Below are 22,022 nucleotides of genomic sequence, written 5' to 3'. Positions count from 1 at the left end.
GGGCTGCTTCTGTATCTTGGCTTTTGCAAATAATGCTGCTATATATAGTTTTCATTCTTAATGTGACCCTACATGTAACTGCACTTTCATTTAAATAACAATGTATTTTCATTTAAATGTATCTTTGGGCTGGGAGGGGATGGAAAGAAGAGTGGATCAGGGAGTTGCTGGTGTTTTAGCAAGATGCTTTAGTGTTTCAAAATGGTTACCTTGTCTCCTTTTCCGCTCTTAGTAAGGCTCAATGGATTTTAAATCCATTTTCTTTTAAATCCATTCTCTTTTATTTCTTCTAAGTAATTTTTGTCTTTGCTGTGCTCCTTCCCCTCTTTCTCAGTATGCGCAAAAGTTTGATTTTAGACGATGGTGACTTGTGCAAGAACAAGTTTTCACTTGAGTCTCAAGGTAGTGTTAGCTGTTTGAGTGTTCAGTCATTCCTCATAGACAAATACTATATGATTTCACTCACAAGTGGAATTTAAGAAACCAAACATATGAACTTGCAGTAGGGGAAGAAAGGCAAACCAGAAAACAGATTGTTAATCATGGAGAACAGATTGATACTTCCTAGTGGGAGGGTGGGTTCACTGGGTGATGGGGATTCGGGAGTGCACTTGTGATGGGCACTGGGTATTGTTGTTGTTGGTTTTTTTTTTTTTTTTAAGATTTTATTTATTTATTTAACAGAGAAAGACACAGTGAGAAAGGGAACAGAAGCAGGAGGAGTGGGAGAGGGAGAAGCAGGCTTCCCGCCCAGCAGGGAACCTGATGCGAGGCTCAATCCCAGGACTCTGGGATCATGACCTAAGCCCAAGGTAGACGTTTAACTGACTGAGCCTCCCAGGCACCCCAGGCACTGGATATTGTATAGAAGTGTTGAATCAGGAGCACATGGATGGCTTAGTCAATTATGCCTCTGACTCTTGATCTCAGCTCAAGTCTTGATCTCAGTGTGGAGGGTCCAAACCCTGCATTGGGTTACACCCTGGGCATGGAGCCTACTGTAAAAAAAAAAAAAAAAAGTGTCTAATCACTAAATTCTACACAGGAAACTAACACTACACTCTATGTTAATTAATTGGAATGGAAATAAAAACTTGAAAAAGGAAAAAAAAATTCTCTTGTTCTTTCAAAAGTTGAGAGGCCAAAGTCTTATCTATGCCCTGGTGTTATGACTTCTTGGTGAATGTTTCTGTAATAGGGGGAAAATGTTACTTTTCAGGAGGAGTGGTGAACAGTAGAAGACTCTAAAACTATTTATGAAGTTGCTTACAATTTGTCTTTTTGGAAAGGAAACCAATGATGAGTCAGAATCATAGAGCAGAAAGCGATCCCGTGACCCTCCTTTCCAAGTGAGATGAGTTGTACTTCTAATGAAATTGCTAATATTTTACCTGTCAGCCATAGAGTTTATTTGAATAGTTTTCCATTTTTAGAGAAAAATAATTGGTGTTTAGGGCCTTTGCCAAAAGAGAATTTTGTCACTAACGAGCGTTTGATTCTTAAGCTTCTGTATACTGTTACTTCTGTAAACTGTTACTTTTCTGGATTCTATGTAATGTGTCACATTTGACCTGTTGCCACAGAAAGAATGAAATTGTGTAAGTCTTTATGGAAGGGTCAGTAATAATGTTTGTAAGTAATGAAGACCTCTGAATCATGGGACTACCTACAAGAGATCAATGACATGTAATCAGTGACAACTGTTTCCTGACATAAAGCAGTTAATACCAAGGCAAACAAATTTTATCGCATTTTTAAAGAATACCATTTTTTAAAAAAAGATTTTATTTATTTATTTGACAGACAGCAAGATGGTATTCAGGCTGGGGAAGTGGGAGAGGGAGAAGCAGGCTTCCCGATGAGCAGAGAGCCCGATGCGGGGCTCGATCCCAGGACCCTGGAATCATGACCTGAACCGAAGGCAGATGCTTTTTCTTTTTTTCCAGTGTTCGAAAATTCATTGTTTATGTACCACACTGAGTGCTCCATGCAATATGTGCTTTCCTTAATACCCACCACCAGGCTCATCCAACTCACTACCCCCTCCCCTCCAAAATCCTGTTTGTTTCTTAGAGTCCACAGTCTCTCATGGTTCCTCTCCCCCTCCGATTTCCCCCAACTCAATTCTCCCCTCCATCTCCTCATGTCCTCCATTTTATTCCTTACGCTCCACAAGTAAGTGAAACCTTATGATAATTGACTCTCTCTGCTTGACTTATTTCACTCAGCATAATCTCTTCCAGTCCCGTCCATGTTGATACAAAAGTTGGGTATTCATCCTTTCTGATGGAGGCATGATATTCCATTGTATATATGGGCCATATCTTCTTTATCCATTCGTCTGTTGAAGGGCATCTTGGCTCTTTCCACAGTTTGGTGACTGTGGCCATTGCTGCTATGAACATTGGGGTACATATGGCCCTTCTTTTCACTACATCTGTATCTTCGGGGTAAATACTCAGTAGTGCAATTGCAGGGTCATAGGGAAGCTCTATTTTTAACTTTTTGAGGAATCCTCACACTGTTCTCCAAAGTGGCTGCACCAACTTGCATTCCCACCAGCAGTGTAAGAGGGTTCCCCTTTCTCCACATCCTCTCCAGCACACGTTGTTCACTGTCTTGTTGATTTTGGCCGTTCTAACTGGTGTAAGGTGGTATCTCAATGTGGTTTTGATTTGAACTTCCCTGATGGCTAATGATGATGAACATTTTTTCATGTGTCTGTTAGACATTTGTATGTGAAAGGCAGACGTTTAATGACTAAGCCACCCAGGCGCCCAGAATACCACATTTAGAACAAATTAGAGAAATTTGGTCGTGTAGGTAAATAACTCAATTTAGAGTAAAAATTAGCCTTGTCCCATTTCCTTGAACTTTGAAATACACTTATGACAACTGTGAGAAGTACATGGTTTTTAAAAATCAGAAGAACAATTATTTAGAAATTCTTTGTGCTTAACATTGTTAGCATGACTTTTGGCTTTGCCTTGATATAAGAACTCAGAAGTCATGTTTGAACTTAAATACCTTCTTCAACAAAATGAGGATCAAAGATGATGGAAAATGGCAGGAATTACCATTGGAATTGTTAGGAATCCTGCTCTTCTTGTTGAGTCAATAAAGATGATTTTGCAGGTTAATGTGAAACAGAAAGACTATAAAATACAAGGCATCTTTGAATTCCCCCATTGTTTCATTGTCACTTTTTAAAATCTCAAATTGTTTACTGAAACTCCTCGCTTAATTTCTTGCAGCTTCCCCTTTTTGTTTCAAAAGCTCTGTATTCCCCTCTTCTGTTGAGAGTGCGGCCATGAACCCTGTCTTTAGTTGTTTCCAGTTCTCTATTCGTGGAACATTGTTGCTTCTCCTTTTATGGTGAAAACTAGCACCTCCTCTGTTTGCAAGCACAGAAGCTGGAGAAGGTGACATGGTTGCGATGGTGACATGGGGGCTGGGCCGAAGGAGACAGGATTGACTTGAATAAGTGCATCTTTATGGCACGCTAAAAGTGTTTTCCCTCTAGAAATTGAAAAACAAAGCTCCCGTGGGGATATTTTATTTATGCAGAAATTAAATTGCAGTTTGGTATAAAAACCCACCAAGTAAATCAAATAGGGTATAAAATCTTGAGCATTCCTGTCCCAGGTAGATTGTGTTAGTGGATGGCGCCTTCGAAAAAGACCTGAGAAAGTGCTTTCTGAAGTGTTTGTGGCCTGGGTGTGTTAAAATTCCTGGAGTGGTGGTTAAAATGGATATTCCTAGGTCCTTGCAACATGTCAGAGATCAGGGTATCCTCGTGGTCTGATTCTGGTGAGCACTCAGTTCAAGGTTCCAGACTTCTCCTTATGTCCTCATATGGTGGAAGGGGTGAGGGAGCTCTCTGGGGTCTCTCTGATTAAGGCATGAATCCCATTCATGAGGGCTTTATCCTCATGACCTAATCACCTCCCAAAGGCCCCTTTAAGACCATCACCATGGGCATTAGGTTTTCAACAGATGAATTTTGGTGGAACACAAACATTCATTCCAATGTCACAGTGAGAAATCCTTTGGAATGTTCCCCAATGTCAGCCAGATGCGTCATCCATCGGTATCTTGAGAACAACAAGCACCAGGGTTGTAACACTCACAGGTGCAGAAACTCCTACTATGTGGGGTGGCTGCTTCCCAAGGTCAGCTGTGAGTTATAGGAGCCAGAAAGCCCCAAGTTGAGACACTCTCCCTGGGCAGCCCTCCTTGCTACTCCTGCCTAACAATTTTATGTAAAGAATTTTTTAACTCATCTATCCCACTACCAGAAAACCATGCTATAGAACCTGAGCCTCCCTGCCTGGCTGGCCCCGGGTCCCTGGTATCCTCACCAGGAAGGGTAAGCTGCAGGGCACCTGCTCCTTTTGGGGGGCGCAGGGAGGGGGGCTTTGTCTACTCAACAGACCCATCCAGGTCCTGAACCTTCTCTTAGCCAGACAAACCTACTTCCTATTGCTTTTTGAAAATCATGATCATCCTGTTTGTCTTAGTCAACAGATAACCCTTTAGAAATATGGGTTCCTTAGGTTCCTACTGCGTGCTGTGTTTAAGGCTCCAGAGAGAGCAGAGAAATAAGGGCAGTAAGACCCTACAGAGTCCACCTGCCCATCACCTCTGTAGGTCCACACCCTCGTCTGCCTGTAGGTCTCAGACCATTTATACCAACCTCCAGAATTGTGTCTCCATTCAAATGTTTTGATTTCTATTTTGTTCTGTTTTTATCTTCTGTAAAGCTGAGCTAAAAAACAATGGCTTCTTACAGATGGTTTCAGAAAACATCCCAGAATATTGGAGACGGCTCTGCCCATCTAAGAAGGCTTTATCAGCTCCTTGCTTTGGCTCCTGGGGAGGCTGTCTTTACAAAAGATTGTAGGTGAACTCCAGAACAATTGGCTTACTGTTCAGATGTCCTTGGTCTTCACTTGCAAAGGATTTATTTTGCTTTGGCCTCTGTTCCCTCTTGGCTCCTAAAAAGCAACTTTTTTTTCTTTTCCCCATGAGCTTTTCTGTATTTAAAATTAAGCTGAAAGTTGAGTCTCACATTGCTTACTCAAATCTCAGAGTTTAGAATTTTAGTGCTGAGGCATTTTGTTGGCCCCTTTTCAGTAACATGAGTTTTAACCCTCGGGTTTTTTTGGGGGGGGGAGGTGGGGGTTGTTTTTGTTTTTGCATTTGGATGAGGTTCATGGGTAGGATTCTAGAAGTCTCTAGAGGAAAAAGAGGGGGAGGTTCCTTTAAGTAAAAAAGCAAATTTCATATAAAGAAGATAATAATTGGTGTGTATCATTTACCAAAATGTGATACCTGGATCATTGCTAGGCAGGATGTTTTTAGTTGGAATATTGCTGTAGGCTTACTTTGTTATAATACTTTTAATTAGATTAATCATGGCAAATGGCACTGGTTTTTCACTTACAATATTCATGTTTCCTTTCATAACAAACTTATTTGAGTAAAAATTTCTTCTAAATAATAAAAAAATCCTATAGGTGGTATGAGAGTATGGGTTAAAAAAAAATCACAAGATGGATATGCAGATGATGGGCTTTTGGGAGATTGTGATGAAGTAAATGCCAGCAGCAGGGGTCTTGTAGAATAGCCTGCAGCCTCGCAAGGTCGAAGGTACATATTGCCTCACCCACAGAAAGCAAAAAGCCTATAGGGGTGAGTTTTAACTTGAAATAGAACATAAATTATATGAAATAGAATGAATGCATATGGTGTGTGCCAAGCATGCTACAGTAGCAAGCTATGTCTGTTCAGTTTAACCACTCTGAGTGGCTATTCTGGGAAAGGAAATAACTCCTATTTAAGGGGCTGGGGAAAGGCAGAGAGCCCAGGCAGAGCTTAACAGTGAGAGACTCAGGGGAGTATGTGAGCCTTACTTGAGGCACAGTTTGAGCCAGAGAACGAGAGAATGGGTCCTGGAACCTCTGGGGGGATTCTATTACTGGCCACAGGGCCTTACTGAGACGTAACCCGCTGATTTCATTACAGAGGACACTTGTAGTAGGATGATGGCGACCTCAAACATAATGCAAGTTTAAAAGTACTTATAACCATGGTTGGTTGTTTTTGGTTTTGTTTTTCCCTCCAAATATGAAAACAAGTAAAAACTAAATGGGGAAAAGAGCCATTTCCTTTATTAATATTTGGAACAGAATCTATAAGTAGAATTAGTTTTATTCCTTTGCCCATCTGGTGTTTTAATAGCATTGGGTCCAGAAGTGAAAGTCTTTCCAGTCCATGGTCTCCTCCGCTCCCCTGACCTCTGCCCCTCTTCCACTCTCCCTTGTCACTTCCCATTGAATCCCTTGTTAGCCTGACACCAAAGTTCACCTTCCAACTGAAGGCTTTCCCCTCCCTATAAAATAAAAAGCTGCACTCAGGGTGAGGGCTCCCGTTGTCCTCACTATCTGCTGTAGCATGGTGATTTTGTGGGGGAACCCCAGAGAAAGTCCTCATGAAGACGCAAGAAACAAAGCTTCAGACCCAAAACCTAAAACGCGATTAAATGGGAGGTAAAAGCTAAGTCACCTAATCCTCCGGTCACCAGTAATTTTCATTCTAAAAATCATATCCTTTAGATTGTTTACTTGAACAGAACGAACAATTGCACTCCGTGTATAAGTGTTGAGTTTCTGCTGAGAACAAATGAGGAAAGTCAGCTCAGATCCTTGGCTTGAGTTTCTTGGTTCCTTGGTTCTTGGTTTCTCTGGTTGGTCCCAGTCCCAGCTGTCACAGAGAACCCCCACCTCTCTCCCCTCTGTGGCCCTCATCAGCTGCTGGAAACATCTCACTTAGAGCAGAGCTCTGAAGGATTCGAGATAAAGCCCCAAGTGTTGCAGTGTCAGTACCAGACCAAGACTGTGCTTAAAACGATATGAGGGTGGGACTTGACCATTTATTTGGAGAAACGCTCAGTGTAAAACTAGCACATGGTGTTATCATGGGAAAGACACATACCAACACAGACCTGAATTTAGACCCAAGACCCAACACTTCCAAGCTGAGCGACCTTGGGCAAAGATTAAATAAACGATGTAATCTCTCTAATTTTCATTTTCCCTTTTGGACAAAGAAGGTTCTAGCTGGGTTGGGTTGTGGCTTACGTGAGAGGCTGTGGACCTGCCACCCTGAGACTCTGTTCTCTGGACCTCAGCCGCCAGTGGGACATGTCTTTCAGCCTCTCTTTTTGCCTTTAACCTGGCCTTTCTTGCTCCATGTTTGGTTTCTTATTTTCCAAATAACCGCAATATAGAACTGAAGAATATTTAAAAATCCTGGTATTTAAAAATACTGGTATTTATCACATAAGTTTATATCTTTTTAAAATGAACATTTAAAATCATTTTTAACATTTTCTTTTTGAAATGTTCCCTGTCCAAAAGGAAAAATCAATGACTTTTAAAAACTGTCTCTATGTTTGAGGCTGGTGATGGGGTTGGCTGTAAGCTCTTGTAGGTGAATGTCTTTTATAACTAAAAAGGTTCTCTACCTTGGTAGAACTTTGGGCTGAGTCTTGAGTCATCTTTCTGGTCTCAGGGCCAAAATCACAGCTTGTCTTGAGATAGTTACATAATTTCTCCTTTGACGTCAGCTTCATGTGTCTAAAAATGCAGAAGGATTAGTATTTGCTTGGGATAAGGGAGCACTGGACCATGGGTCAACCCTGCTGGCATGGAACAGAAGAATGCATGGCAGTGTTATAGACAAAAGGAGATTCAGGGACCCCAGGATCCTGTAAGAGCAGAGATGTAATGTAATCTGGGACTTGGGACCAAGTTTAGCCAGTATACAGTCCCCATAGGTCCTCACGTTATTGTATGTGATTTGGGCAGCCAAGAGCCGTCATGAAATGGTAGCTTCAGGGGCACCTGACGTCACTGCAGTCCTCTAGACAATTCATATTTTGTATTTATGTGATTGACCATGATACAAGACCTCTAAAAGAAACTGGTTTCTCACATTTGTTCCATTCATATCTGCATTTCGCCATCCGTTGACGGGCAGCTAACTATGTCGCAGGCAATATTCATGGTACCCAAATGTGTGACTCTTAAGCTTTACCCTTGCTGGACTCAGCAGTGAGAGATCTGCAAATAAGAAATTATGGGATGGCACCAGGGTGTCCCATGCGCTTAGAGAGCTCTAAGGAGCCTGGCCTGACTGTTGAGGGGATGGAAGGGAAAACAGTTCCTTCAGGGGAGGTGATGCTTTTGGTGAACCTGAAGGCTGAGGCATCAGCAGCCTGTCTTCTAGCCCCAAGCTCTCCATTGGCCCCAACCTCACCTTGTTTGCTGACTCACAGCCAGTTCCCCCATCTCTGACGTAGGAAGACAGCACCCACCTTTTCTGCCTCTGGAGGTGAAGTGAGGTAGCAATGAGGCTGCTTGTGAGAACATTCACTTATCGGAAGGTTCTCCTTGAGCCTGGCAGCGTGTGTTTGCAAGATGGTGGCTCTGCTGGGGCTTGGGTTCAGTGTGTGGCTGTGAACCTCACAGTTGTCTTCCTTAGACCAGTAGAGCTGAGTCGTATTGGTAATGACCCTGACTTTTTTCCCTGACAAGAGTCTGTCATTAGTCTGATCAAATAAAGCCCTGTCTTTCTCTTGCTAATGGTATGGTTTTGCAGAGACCACTTAACTAATTGGAGCCCAAAGTTTCCTTTTCTTTTTCTTTCATTTTTTCTTCCTTTCTTTCTCTCCTTTTCTCTCTCCTCTCCTTCCTTCTCTCCTCCTTCCTTCCTTCCTTCCTTTTTTTAGCTTCAGAGGTAGAATTTAGTGATTGATCAGTTGCTTATAACTCTCAGTGTCATTACATCAAGTGTCCTCCTTAATGTCCATCACCCAATTAGCCCTTCCTCCCACCTACCTCCCTTCCAGCAGCCTTCAGTTTGTTTCCTAGAGTTAGACATCTCTTACGGTTTGCTTCCCTCTCAATTTTCATCTTATTTTATTTTTCCTTCCCTTCCCCTGTGTTCATCTGTTTTGTTTCTTAAATTCCACATAAAAGTGAAATCATATGGTCTTTGTCTTTCTCTTATTTTACTTAGCATAATACCTTCTAGTTCTATCCACATCATTGCAAATGGCAAGATTTCATTCTTTTTGTTGGCTGAGTAATATTCCTGTGTGTGTGTGTGTGTGTGTGTGTGTGTGTGTGTGTGTGTGTGTATCACATCTTCTTTATCCATTCATCTGTCGATGGAAATCGACCTGGTGATCCCCAGGTTTGTTTGTTTGTTTGTTTGTTTATCTGTAAAACAAAGGTGATGGTACAAACCTCGCAGGCTGGTTGCGAGAAGATAGGACTTCGTTTGTATAAAATAGCAGCCACACAGTGACTACCCAAATAGTTGCCAATATTGGGAAAGAGGAGTAACCCAGAAAGGGTCACAGAGAATCAGGGTAAGCCTCCTGCTTGGCCACTTTTTGTGGAGGTTCCTGCTGTGGTTGAAGTCATGCCACTCACAGAGCTCAGGTTGAGAGAGGATAACCTACCCTGTGGCCCATACCTGTAGTATCGAGGTAATTGAGATTGGGTATATTCTTAATTACTATTATATATTCAAAAAATACTGCTATATTATTCAGGTCTTTAAGAGGAAGGAAATCTAGTCACATGCAACATCTTGAACAAACCTTGAGGACATTGTGCTAAGTGAAATAAGTCAGACACGAAAAGACAGATACTGATGTGACCCTGCTTTTATGAGGTATCTAAAGTAGTCACATGCATAGAGACAGAAAGTAGAATGGTGGTCCCCAGGAGCTGGAGCAGGGAGTCAGGGGGAGTTGTTTAATGCATGTGCAAGAGGAAGAATTCTGGAGATTATACAATGTATAATCTCTATAATGTACTAACACTTAGGATCTGAACACTTAAAAATGATGAAGATGGTGAATCATATGTCTATTTTACCACAGTTTAAAGTAATTTAAAAGTTTATTAAGCATGTGCCCATTGTCAGACATTATCCTGGCACAAGGGGAGACAGTGTGAGTAAAAACAAACATGGCCGCCCTCTCCCGTTATGGAGCTCAGGGGCTGGCAGGGAAGATGCGTGCCAAGTGGAGAATGATTTTAATGGGCAAAAGTGCAGCCAGAACATGTGCTACAACTGGTACCATGAGAACTTCCAGTTGGGGAACCTGACTTCATGAGGGAGGCCAGGCCAAGAGCCAAGGTGAGCGGGACAAAGGAAGACCATTCCAGGAACATGCAGAGCATGAGCCAAAGCGGTGAGAAGGGAAGCTCTGCAAGATCCAGTGTGCCAGAAAGCAGAGGATGGAAGGAAGCCCATGTGAGAGGAGGCCGGTGCAGACCGAGGGGGCAGACCGCACGGCTATGGTGGCCATAGTGAGGAGGTTTGTCTTTCTTCCTGAGCAGGCTGGGAGGGTAGCTGTTGAGGTTTCTGAGTGAGGTTGGGGAGATAGAAAAGCAGGTTTGTGTTTTGAAAAGGTTAAAATCTAAAGGAACATTTTTCTTGTAAGGAAAATTCTTATCAAACACAAACAGGTGTATCTCAACTATCCATGTGGAGAAATTGAGCAAGTCTCCTAAGTGCTTCTCAGGGCTCTTGTGATGGGCCCTATATCCTGATGTTCGCAAGGCCCCTGTAGAGTCCACACAGAGACCCACATCCTATAAGTTCAGATAGTTACAGATTATAATCAAGTTAACGAACTGCTATCAATATGTTCTATCCTCTTACCATGATGAACATGTCTTCATAACTAAAATGTCAAAAAAGATGTGTACAACTATGGTTTTTATGTGACTCAGGGTTAGCGAAGTATCAGAGATTATTGAATTTATCTATCATTGCACTGTCTGGGTATTCTGTGGGGTCAATGAGATATGGGTGAATAGTAAAGATTTTTTAATTAACCATTTTCTTTTTTAAAGATTTTATTTATTTGCCAGAGAGAGAGAGCAAGCAAGTACACACAAGCAGGCAGAGGCAGCAAGAGAAGCAGGTTCCCTGCCGAGCAAGGAGCCCCATGCGGGACTCACTCGATCCCAGGACCCTGGGATCATGACCTGAGCCGAAGGCAGCAGCTTAACCCACTGAGCCACCCAGGTGTCCCTAATTAACCATTTTCTATTCCACAATTTTTTGCTGCCCTTATAGAAAAATCAGCAAGTATATTTTAATTAAGATATTCATGTAAGTTGTGTTCTTTTTACAGAAATACTGAGACAACTTTTTGGCAGTAGCTTTGTTAAATATATTGACTATTGTACAACTCATCTATTCAAAGCTAGAATTTGTCTCAAATCATTTTAGTTGTGAGTTAGGTTGTCATTAATTTCAATCTGGAATTTGCCCCTTCTTGGGGCACACCAACCTGAATTGTTACAAAATCCTTAAAGCAATATTGAGATTCGAAAATGGACCCCAAATAGAACATAACTTGTGGTTGTGAGTTTGCAGGAGGAGTGAGAAAGCAAACATGGTAATGGGATCTCGTACAATAAATTATCTTTTTTAATTGAGATATAATTGACATGTAGCATTATATTCATTTTAGGTACAATAAATTGTCACAGAAAATGTTAGAAAATATTTCAGTTGTATCATATCAATCTCTTTCATTAAACTACAACTCTCATTGTCTTTTCATGCAATAGCTTGGTCTGATACTAACATGAAGTCCTGGCATCATATTTCACACATCATATCTGGACATCCCTACCAATTTAGAGTAGTAGGAATGGTTTGATGTGTAAACTGTTCCTCAGGTGCCATGTGCAGGGATTGTGACTTTGGAGTTGCTCCTGAACTACAAAGTGAAATGAGAGGAGGAACAAGAATACAGACAGTTGGCAAAACTGGGGATGGTGATTGACTGTGCAAGGATCATTTGTGTTCATGTATCTGAAAGACGGGAATGAGCAGGTGAATCAGACTTCTGTCTCTTGCTCAAATGCTCCCTGAGCTCTGAGGCAGCCTCCATCACCGCCATTGCTGTACTGGCAGTGATGAAACCCTCAAACATTTGGACATAGTTTGCCTATGGTCAGAAGGAGCTCGGGACAAGGGATGTGGGGAAGCAGTTCCCTGGGGCCAAGACGGTGTTAGTTACAAGAGATGATGGTTAGAATTACTCCAAGGCACAGAGACACTCATGTACCTGTAGTAAATTGTGTGTGTGTGTGCGCGCATGTGTGTGTGTTAGAATAAGAGAGGGAGAGTGAGAGATACATCAGGCCTTCTAAAGCACAGGGTAGAAGATAGGGACCCCTCTGCCTGGTGTCTAGGATACTACTACTATACTACTGGCAGGCCCTTTCCAAGTTCATGTTCACCCAATCAACCTAGTCTTCATAATATAGACCAACATGGCCAGGAGGGTCTTTCTTTTTCAGCGTGCTCCTTTCAAAGACCACTGACTGTGTTTTCCCCCTTGTGTTGTCTTACCAGGAACTGGTGAAAGTGGCAAAAGCACCTTTATCAAGCAAATGAGAATCATCCATGGGTCCGGTTACAGTGATGAAGATAGAAAGGGGTTCACGAAGCTGGTTTACCAAAACATATTCACCGCCATGCAAGCCATGATCAGAGCCATGGACACTCTGAGGATACAGTATGTGTGTGAGCAGAACAAGGTAAAGTACCTCAGGGGCATTGGCCCTGCTTGCGGGTGCATGCTTTCCTCCTCTAGATGGCATGTGGCTGTGGACGGAAGGATGGTCAGGGTGCTTTGGTCAGAAACCTAGAACCCCATGGAGCTCCAGCTCCAGAAAAGTGTGGTAAACTTCAACTCCGTGGTCTGTCTTCTGCTGGAGTTCCAGAATGAGGGTATTGTGGTGGTCCCTAGCGCACTGGCTTCCAGAAACGCATCCATTTAGATTCCTTTTTTTTAGGTACTGAGAGAAGGAATACATACACATTTACTTGTACAGCTAAGATACCCCGTGAATTTCTCCATTGGCGCAGTGGAGATCTTGGGCTTTTCCTGAATGCCCAGTCTTAGGAAATAGTGTCGTAAATGCCCTGCACACCACTCAGAGCTGTCGGTGGGGTTTTCTTTCTTTATTTTTGGAGCTAAACGATGGTTTAGAAGCATGATGCTTATGTCTCAACTGGCACCAGACTCTCATAAAGTACTAGTATCAAGCTGGTATTTACTTTGTTATCGCTACTGGTTATTTAAAATACAGTTATGTTTCAGGGGCACCTGGGTTGCTCAGTAGGTTAAGAGTCTGCCTTTGGCTCAGGTCATGATCTTGGGGTCCTGGGATCAAGTCCTGCATTGGGCTCTCTGCTCAGCGGGGAGTCTGCTTTTCCCTTTCCCTCTGCCCCACCCCCGCCATCTTGTGTTCTCTCTCTTGTTTGCTCTCTCTCAAGTAAATAAATAAAATCTTTTAAAAAATACAATTTTGTTTCAAAACATAAGAAAATAATGAAATGAGAATGTGGGAGGAGGAGGCAAATACAATTTTATATGGTATATTGGAAGGCAAATCCATTGGAAAATACTAAGTTCATTTAAAATCTAGACCAGGAATGGTTTTTTTTTTTTAATTTTTTCTTTATTTTTTTTATTTTTAATTTTTTATTAACATACAATGTATTATTAGCCCCAGGGGTACAGGTCTGTGAATCGCCAGGTTTACACACTTCACAGTACTCACCGTAGCACATACTCTCCCCAATGTCCATAACCCAGCCACCCTCTCCCTCCCCCCTCCCCCCCAGCAACCCTCAGTTTGTTTTGTGAGATTAAGAGTCTCTTATGGCTTGTCTCCCTCCCGATCCCATCTTGTTTTACTTTTTCCTTCCCTATCCCCCAAACCCCCCATGTTGCCTCTCAAATTCTTCATATCAGGGAGATCATATGATAATTGTCTTTCTCTGATTGACTTATTTCGCTCAGCATAATACCTTCTAGTTCCATCCACATCATTGCAAATGGTAAGATTTCATTTCTTTTGATGACTGCATAGTATTCCATTGTATATATATATACCACATCTTCTTTATCCATTCATCTGTTGATGGACATCTAGGCTCCTTCCATAGTTTGGCTATGGTGGACATTGCTGCTATAAACATTCAGGTGTATGTGCCCCTTCGGATCACTATATTTGTATCTTTAGGGTAAATACCCAATAGTGTGATTGCTGGGTCATAGGGTAGCTCTATTTTCAACTTTTTGAGGAACCTCCATACTGTTTTCCAAGTGGCTGCACCAGCTTGCATTCCCACCAACAGTGTAGGAGGGGTCCCCATTCTCCGCATCCTCACCAGCATCTGTCATTTCCTGACTTGTTAATTTTAGCCATTCTGACTGGTGTGAGGTGGTATCTCTAGGAATAGTTCATTTAAAGTAATTGATACCATGATACAACAAGACCTCATGATAAATAGGAAAATTCTGTCTCAGATGAGTCTCTTGTGGGTCTACTAAAAAGAATTTAGCTGCTAAAATGTCAGCATTGCATGGGCTTTAGTGTGGACCCCAAGGACAACTTTCTCATGAACTTGTAGCAACTGTATTAATCTGTATTTTATATATGGTCTACAAAGAGTTGTAAAGTAGTCAATCTAAGTTTTTTATTCAGTGACTGAATTACACAGGGACATTGTATGCACCTAATTTTTGACTTACCTTTCTATTGTGTCTGCAACCTCATGTCTTTACCACCATTTCCTTACACTTTTGAAGAAATGAAGGAATGTATCTTGCTTCAACCTTCAAAAATGTTATGCTGAAAAATGTGTGTGTATGGGGTTGGGTTGGAGAATTAACCTTCAGTATATCTGGTGCCAAGCAATGTGAGAGATGCATACTGAACCATTGGGAGATTCTAGAAGTGACTGTAGTGGGTCCGTGGTATGTTGGTTTTGATACATGTCTTGTATCTGGTTGAAAGTGTGCAATTCTGGGGCACATGGGTGAACTCCTTTGATTGAGTAACCCACTCCTGGTTTCCGCTCAGGTCAGAATCTCAGGATCTTGAGAAGGATCCCTGTGTTGGGCTCAGCATTCAGCAGGGAATCTGCTTGAGATTCTCTTTCTCCTTTTTCCTCTCCCTCTGCCCCTCCCACTGCTTCTTTGCTCTCTCTGTCTCTCTGTCTCTCAGATAAATAAATCTTTTAAAAATTGTATAATTCTTTTTTAATCACTTACACAGTTGACCCTTGAACACCATGGGTTTGAATTGCGTAGGTCCGTTCACTTGCAGATTATTTCAATAAATACGGTAATATAAAGATTTACACTCTTTCATGGTTCTGGAGGCTAGAAGCCTGAAGTCAAGGTTGACGGATTCCACTTGGAGGCTCTGAGGGAGCCTCTGTTGTGCTTCTCTCCTAGCTTCTGGTGATGTTAGATATCCTTGGAGCCCATTGGCTTGTAAACATGTCACCCTGTCCTCACGCAGAGTTCCTGTGTGACTCTCTTCTTATGGCATTCTCCTCTTTGTGTCCAAATTTCCCTCTTTTTATAAGGACACCCATCATTGGATTAGAGCCCACCCTCATCCCAAAGATGACCTCATCAGAACTTGATTATACCTATGAAGACACTATTTCCAAATAAAGTTACTTTCTGAGGTATGGGGGTGGGATGAATTTTAGGGGGACATTATTCAACCCAGGGCAGTCTGCCCTCTGCCCCCCCAATGCATGTTAATTCCACATGCAAAATTTATTTGTCCCATTCCAGCATGAACTGTAAGTCTCAAATCTAATTGAAATCTCAACTCACAATTTTCCAAATCTCATCATTTAAATCATGTAAATCAGGTGAGATTCTGGATACGGTCTATGCTGGGGTCAAATTCCTCTCCTGTCTCCTCCTCATTTGCTGTATCTGGCTCCCTTCTCAATGCCTTCATTCTTTCTATTCCAAGTACCAACATTTATGCTTCATAAACTTCTTCTTAGCCCTCACAAAAATGCCTGGGATGAACCATAGGCTTACGGAGAGGCACAAGATTGAGTAGAAAGAATACTGGTTGGGTTTCTAAAAATCTGGGCTCTGTTCATGGTTCCCCTGTAGGCCTTGGGCAAGAGTCAGCAATCTTTTTCTGTAAAGGACCAGAGAATAAATGTTTCTGGCTTTCAGGGCCATAGACTCTCTTTTCTGCTCTGTCGTAGTGCAAAATCACCCGTAGGAGAGGTGTCAACAAATGGGTGGGCTCCCTTGGAAACTATTTGCAAAATGTAAATGCTATTCCTAACTCGTGAGCCGTACAAAAACAGGCGACGAGTGGATTTTATCCACAGGCTGTGGTTGCCCACCCGAGTCCTTGGGGAAGCCATGCAACCTCCCTAGTCTTCCGTTTCCCCAAAGGTTAAATGCAGACAACACATGTTCTGTCTCCTTCCTAAGCCAACACGGGCAAAAGAAAGTGCAGGACACATGAAATGACACTCCAGAAATACAAGGTTATTATTGGGCCAAGTTCAAAACCTAAAAATGGACTTATTGTTTCTTCTATTACTTGTTTAGGTCTTTGTCATCCATTCCTTCCCTATTGTTTGCCAAATAATTTGTTCTGGGGGGTAGTCCCGATTCCAAAGGTGAAACTGTAACAAAGTACCCTGCTTAGATCATAAGATAATAAAATGATTAATGTTCATGTATTAAGTAATGAGTGTAGGATGCTTGATACATGTGTTCTTTACCGAGTATTGCATGACTTGAAACAAATGATTAGTTAGGAGGGAGAGAAATAGAACCTTAAGTAGTTTTATAGTCCATCTTTTCCTTGCTTATTACTATTTAATTCCATTATCTTGTATTTTTCAGAGGTGGGAACACTTTATTGGAAGTATGTAGAAGAGAACTAAGTGATTAGGGTGTATTTATTTATTAAGTAGGTTCTGTGCCTAGTGTGGGGCTTGACCTTAGGACCCTGAGTTGAAGGCTCCATGAACTGGGCCACCAGGTGCCCCTAGAGGGTCTTATTTTACATGGTAGTGATTTTATTGCTCAGCTAGGTTGTTAAAAATCTCTGCCTATGACTTGGTAGGCTTCTTTTTTTTTTTTTTTTTGGAAAATTTTATTTATTTATTTGACAGATCACAAGTAGGCAGAGAAGCAGGCAGAGAGAGAGAGGAGGAAGCAGGCTCCCTGCTGAGCAGAGAGCACGATGCAGGGCTCGATCCCAGGACCCTAGGATCATAACCTGAGCTGAAGGCAGAGACTTTAACCCACTGAGCCATCCAGGCGCCCCTTGATAGGCTTCTTATGAAGGGAAATGTATCAGAAATTTAGTTTAGCATTTGGTTTTTAACAAATATGTTTGTTTGTTTGTTTCTAATTAAGATATATAGCCTGGAAGATTATTTTCTTATACCTTTCCTGTTTTGTTTTGTTTAAGGAATGATTCATATGTGTTTGCTCACTGTGTTGATAAGGCTTAATTTTCATGAATGTCTCTCAAGAGTGTCATATGAGCACATGGTAGAATTTATGACTTCTTGAATAAATATTACAAAAGCAATCGCTCAGTGGCAGGGCTCCTAAACGGAGTCAGCTTATAACTCATGTTTACTAGTGATGATTTCACTGAAGCCTGAAGAGCTTCATATTTTTTGCTGTTTGTAGCCTGTCCAACTTGGGAAATTCTCATTCTAGGCCTGTCCTGCAGTAAAGGAAATACTTTTTATCCTTCTAAAGGTTCCACAGAATTTGTGTGGATGATGGAGAGTGTGCATTTCCCACGGGCAAAGGACAGCGCTGCCTGACTTCTCAAAAGCCTTTTTGTTCTATGGTCAGTGATCCCTGGAAAAATGAGAAAGGTCTCCAGGCTCTTGGGCTGCTGACTCCAGCTCTCTCCCTGCCCTCCTGCTTAGGAGACCTCTTCACCCCACTGGGTTATTACGGACAGCTCATTACAAGGGCTCCTCGCAAAAACATCTTTAAAAAGGAGAGTTAATCATTAAGCACTAAGATGACTTTGCCTGCCTTTCTGTGCCAAGTACCTCATTTCTGATTCAGCGTTTCTGAACGTGTGAAGTCTGAAATTCCTGCAAAAAGCATCTGAGTCTTCCACTGGTTGCTTTTGCTGAATTCCTAGGCACCTTTGAGAGGATGGGCTTGGGCCTTCCTGCCAGAAACAGTTCTCAAGAGCCTGAATTGTAGAGTTGGGGGTGTGGAAGGGGGGGTGTTTATTTGATGCACAGGACATTTGCTAGTTCTGTTTGAAGTCGTGCAGGCCCTGCATTTGGGTAACAGGATGCCTTTGTCACCAGTTGCCCCCTGTGTCTTGAGTTTTGGTGCCCACATCTCCCTCTCCTGACTGCTAGGTGTATCAGGCCCCAGGATGCTGCCGACCTTCGTTCTCAGTTTTGGCTGCACACTGGAATCACCTGGGAAGCTTTGCTGCTGCCCACCGCCGCCCCCCCACCCAGTACCACCTGCAGAAAGTCCATGCTAAATATTCTTGGAATGTAGCCTGAACTTTTAGAACTTTTAGAAGCCTCTGCAGTGCTTCTCATTAAGCGGCCACGGTTGAGAAGCACTGATAGAAATACCTTAACATTATTTGGAAGTGTTCAGTCTGGGTTCTGCTTTCCTATCAACCTTTCCATAATGGGGAAGGGGACTTCTGGGAATCTTTTGCATGGAATGACCTGATTCATCTCCACCCAAGGGTAAGCTGAAGGGCGGGCATTGGGGATGTTTGCTTTGTTCATCTGAATCGGCTGCCTTGATGACTTTTGTGAGGATAGCATCTCCAAGGCGACCTATATGATTCAGGGAAGACTCTCTGTTACCTTTGAGTTTTACAGGGGCCTCACACAGCCAGCCTCAGACCCGGAGCTTCCAGGGATTGGGTGGGGGTCGGGAGAGAAGGAGGAGCCCCATCTTCATCCCATCTCAGTCCCTGGAGTTGTGGCAATGGTGCTTTCTCCTCCTCCTCTTCCTACTGTTGTTTACACAGAAATGATCGTTTCTTTGTTGGTCCGTTAAAGAATCAGGGATGCAGGTCAGGTTGATCGTCTGCTCAAGGTATAGAGGCTGTTTGTAGTCAACATACCTTACATGTCCTACATGGAAATGAAGTCGTTAAATATTTTTACTCATCGTTAATAGATACTTTTATTTGTTGAGATGGTAATTCACCAGGTATACAACTTAAACATCAAATAGCCAACTTCACATTAAAGCAGTGAAGTCTAGTATTTTCGGGGCAGGATCAAGGATATTACTTTTTTTTTTTTTAAACACCAAAAGGAGGCTTGATAATATTTTATATCTGTGTGTGTGTGTGGAGCAATTCCCCTTAACCTCATTTTCAGAAAACAAAGGCCTGAATTCCAGATGGGTCTATTAAGACCCCTGTGAGGAAATCAGGCCCAGTTAAGTGAAAATGGTCAACTTTTGCCACTTTTTTTATAGAAGAGTTTCTCAGAGCTTGAAGTATTTTAAGACCCTTTTATTTTCTAATTTTTAAAACATCTGTTTAAATACATTTTTCAGTCCCACTTCCTCATCCAGTTTGAAAAGTCAGCTTCTGCATGAGCTTCTGGGAACAGGGAGACTAATGTTCAGACTTTGGCTGGAACCCAGGGTTGCTGGTTCTCTGGCAAATGTTAAATTCATTCTCTTTCTTTCTGTGTCCCATTGGATATTAAAAATCTCATGGTACATTTTTCTCCTTACTAAGAACTTGGAGTTCTCGCTAGTGTCACAATAACAACAAGAAGAAATTCTCCACCAAAATCTTGAGCTGGAGTTTTTCCATTTATGCCAATAGTTCTCTGATTAATCAGTGTTGACTTTACTGTGAAAATTGCTGTAATCAGAGCTTGAAATATAAGAGTTTGGAAAACAGGAAAGAATAAGATGGAGAAAGAACTGGGTTTCTCCTTTATCACCATCACAGGTAAAACTAACCCCACTATCCATTCAGCCTGGGTTGGAAGTTGAGGAAGGTTTGGGGCCAATGAGGAGTATTGAGATTGGTTTGACCATTGAAATACTCATTTCTTCCCCTACCTCAAGGCTGAGTATGAACTTCGCACATCCAAAGAAATGTTTTTTTGTTTTGTTTTGTTTTTAAATATTTTCTTTATTTATTTGACAGAGATCACAAGTAGGCAGAGACAGGCAGAGAAAGAGGAGGAAGCAGGCTCCCCGTGGAGCACAGAGCCTGATGTGGGGCTTGATCCCAGGACCCTGGGATCATGACCTGAGCCGAAGGCAGAGGCTTTAACCCACTGAGCCACCAAGGCACCCCCAAAGAAATGTTTTGTTTTTTTTTTTTTAAACTGGCCAGAAGGGGAAATCTTATGAAGTTAAAAACAATCCACAGTCCAGAAACCAATGTGACCATCCATCTCTTTGAACCTCTCTCCATCCACCCAACATATGTGAAATATTTGCCTAGAGTCTTTTGAATTCCATCCAACTTTGTCGTTATCCTAAAATCTAAAGGTGAACATGTGATGTTCAAACACTGTCATGACTCAGACTCTTTAATAAAAGCTAGAATGATCCTCAGTGCTGCTAAATCTTGTTAGATCTCAAGTCCTTCACAGTTGCTGTTCTTGGCAGAGCCGTGTCCCCATTTTCGGATGGTAGAGAGGTGACAGGTATGAAGAACCTGCACTCCTCTCAGACCTGCCTTCTCTGAACAACCCATCACCTCACTAAGGAGGGAGTACCACAAACATGTGACAAAACATAAATTACCCCCTGGGTTTCTACTGGAGCCCTGCCAAGGGAGTCACATGTTCTTCCAGTATTTTGAATTTAGACATAGGTGCTCTCACTAACTTGATAAACTCTGCACTATTATCCTAGCCAAAATATTCTAGAAAGCATCCTGTCTGTAGTAAAAGCTTTTATTGGCGGTGGGGAGAACTCAAATGGGATACAGTAATGACTCCATCGGAAACAAATTATTAATAGGTTGTGTGTGTACACGCAGGCGCATAGATGTGTTTACAAATAAACCTACCTTTAGAGTAAAATTCATGTTTGTTAGAAGCTGGGACAGTTGGCGCCTTTTTTTTTTTCTTTGCCATTGACACTTCCTTTGGAAGCTCAGATATTTTCAGGGAGCTTTGAGACATTGAACAAGATAAGTCATACACTTATCTTGATTTCTAACACCCAAAACTGTTGGGTTTAATTAAAAATGATCTCCAGTATTCTAAAGTAGCTTCTCCTCATTCTTGTTACTTTGTATTTTGCCTCAATCAAACCTTAAAATATTTCAGCCCTTTCGAATTGTAATTAGAGGTAAAGATACAGGTGTGTTTAACTTGGCCATTTACAGGATCCGGTTAGGAAATCACTTTTGTATGTTGAGTGTATAATTTACTAAAGGTAGAAAGATGACTTTTTGAAAATCTAGAAAAACCAACTTTTGATTTTTTTAATCACTTAGATAATTGAAGTGTAGTTGGTTGCAAAAAGGTGGAAGATGATGCCGGTTGTACTTTGGATGCCTCTGAGTTCCCTCCCTTTTATACTGAGAGCAAGGGAAGCAGTTGAATGATGGCACCTGTGGGAGACCTTTGTGGTTGAGCAGTGACCATCCCGCCTCCCCAGGGCCCTGAACTCCTGCCCCCTCCCGTTGTACCTCTGCTTTGTGTTGACATGGCTTGTCTTCCTGTTGAGTTGCGTGAAGGCTGGGGGTTTATCATCTTCATGATCATCACGATTTTAATCAGTTGATGTGTAGAGCTCTAACAATGTAAATAATTACCCCCAACAGGAAAGTCTTTCTTCCCAAGGTCAAATTAGCTCCTGGTGTACTGGAATAAGATAATAGCCGACATAAAATTGAATGCCTGCCCCGCCTGTCATTTACATCCTTAATAGCCTTGGGCAGATCACCAAAGCGCTCAGTGTTTTTATTTCTTTTCTCAGCTCAGGGTAATTTGGGCCCCTGGTGATAATAGAAAATGTAAGTCTATGGGCAACCACTCTTCAAAAGCAAAAAATCATATTCTACAACGTTTTGAACATGTTATTCTTTCATCAAAATTAAAAAGAAGTTATTACTTTATTAACT

General features: G+C 42.0%; 1 protein-coding gene across 1 annotated transcript in view; it reads left to right on the top strand.

Moving 5' to 3' along the window:
- The window catches only part of LOC125083152 (guanine nucleotide-binding protein subunit alpha-14), a 189,123-nt gene that overhangs the window by 92,986 nt on the left and 74,115 nt on the right, over positions 1–22,022 (top strand). Inside the window, exon 2 of the mRNA XM_047699154.1 lies at positions 12,460–12,644. Coding sequence (XP_047555110.1) covers positions 12,460–12,644 — 185 coding nt within the window. The remainder of the gene's footprint in view (positions 1–12,459; positions 12,645–22,022) is intronic.

The sequence above is a fragment of the Lutra lutra genome, chromosome 13, assembly GCF_902655055.1.
Source record: "Lutra lutra chromosome 13, mLutLut1.2, whole genome shotgun sequence".
Lineage (NCBI taxonomy): Eukaryota > Metazoa > Chordata > Mammalia > Carnivora > Mustelidae > Lutra > Lutra lutra.
Note: the sequence above shows the minus strand (reverse complement) of the source record. Positions and strands in the feature narration are given on the sequence as shown.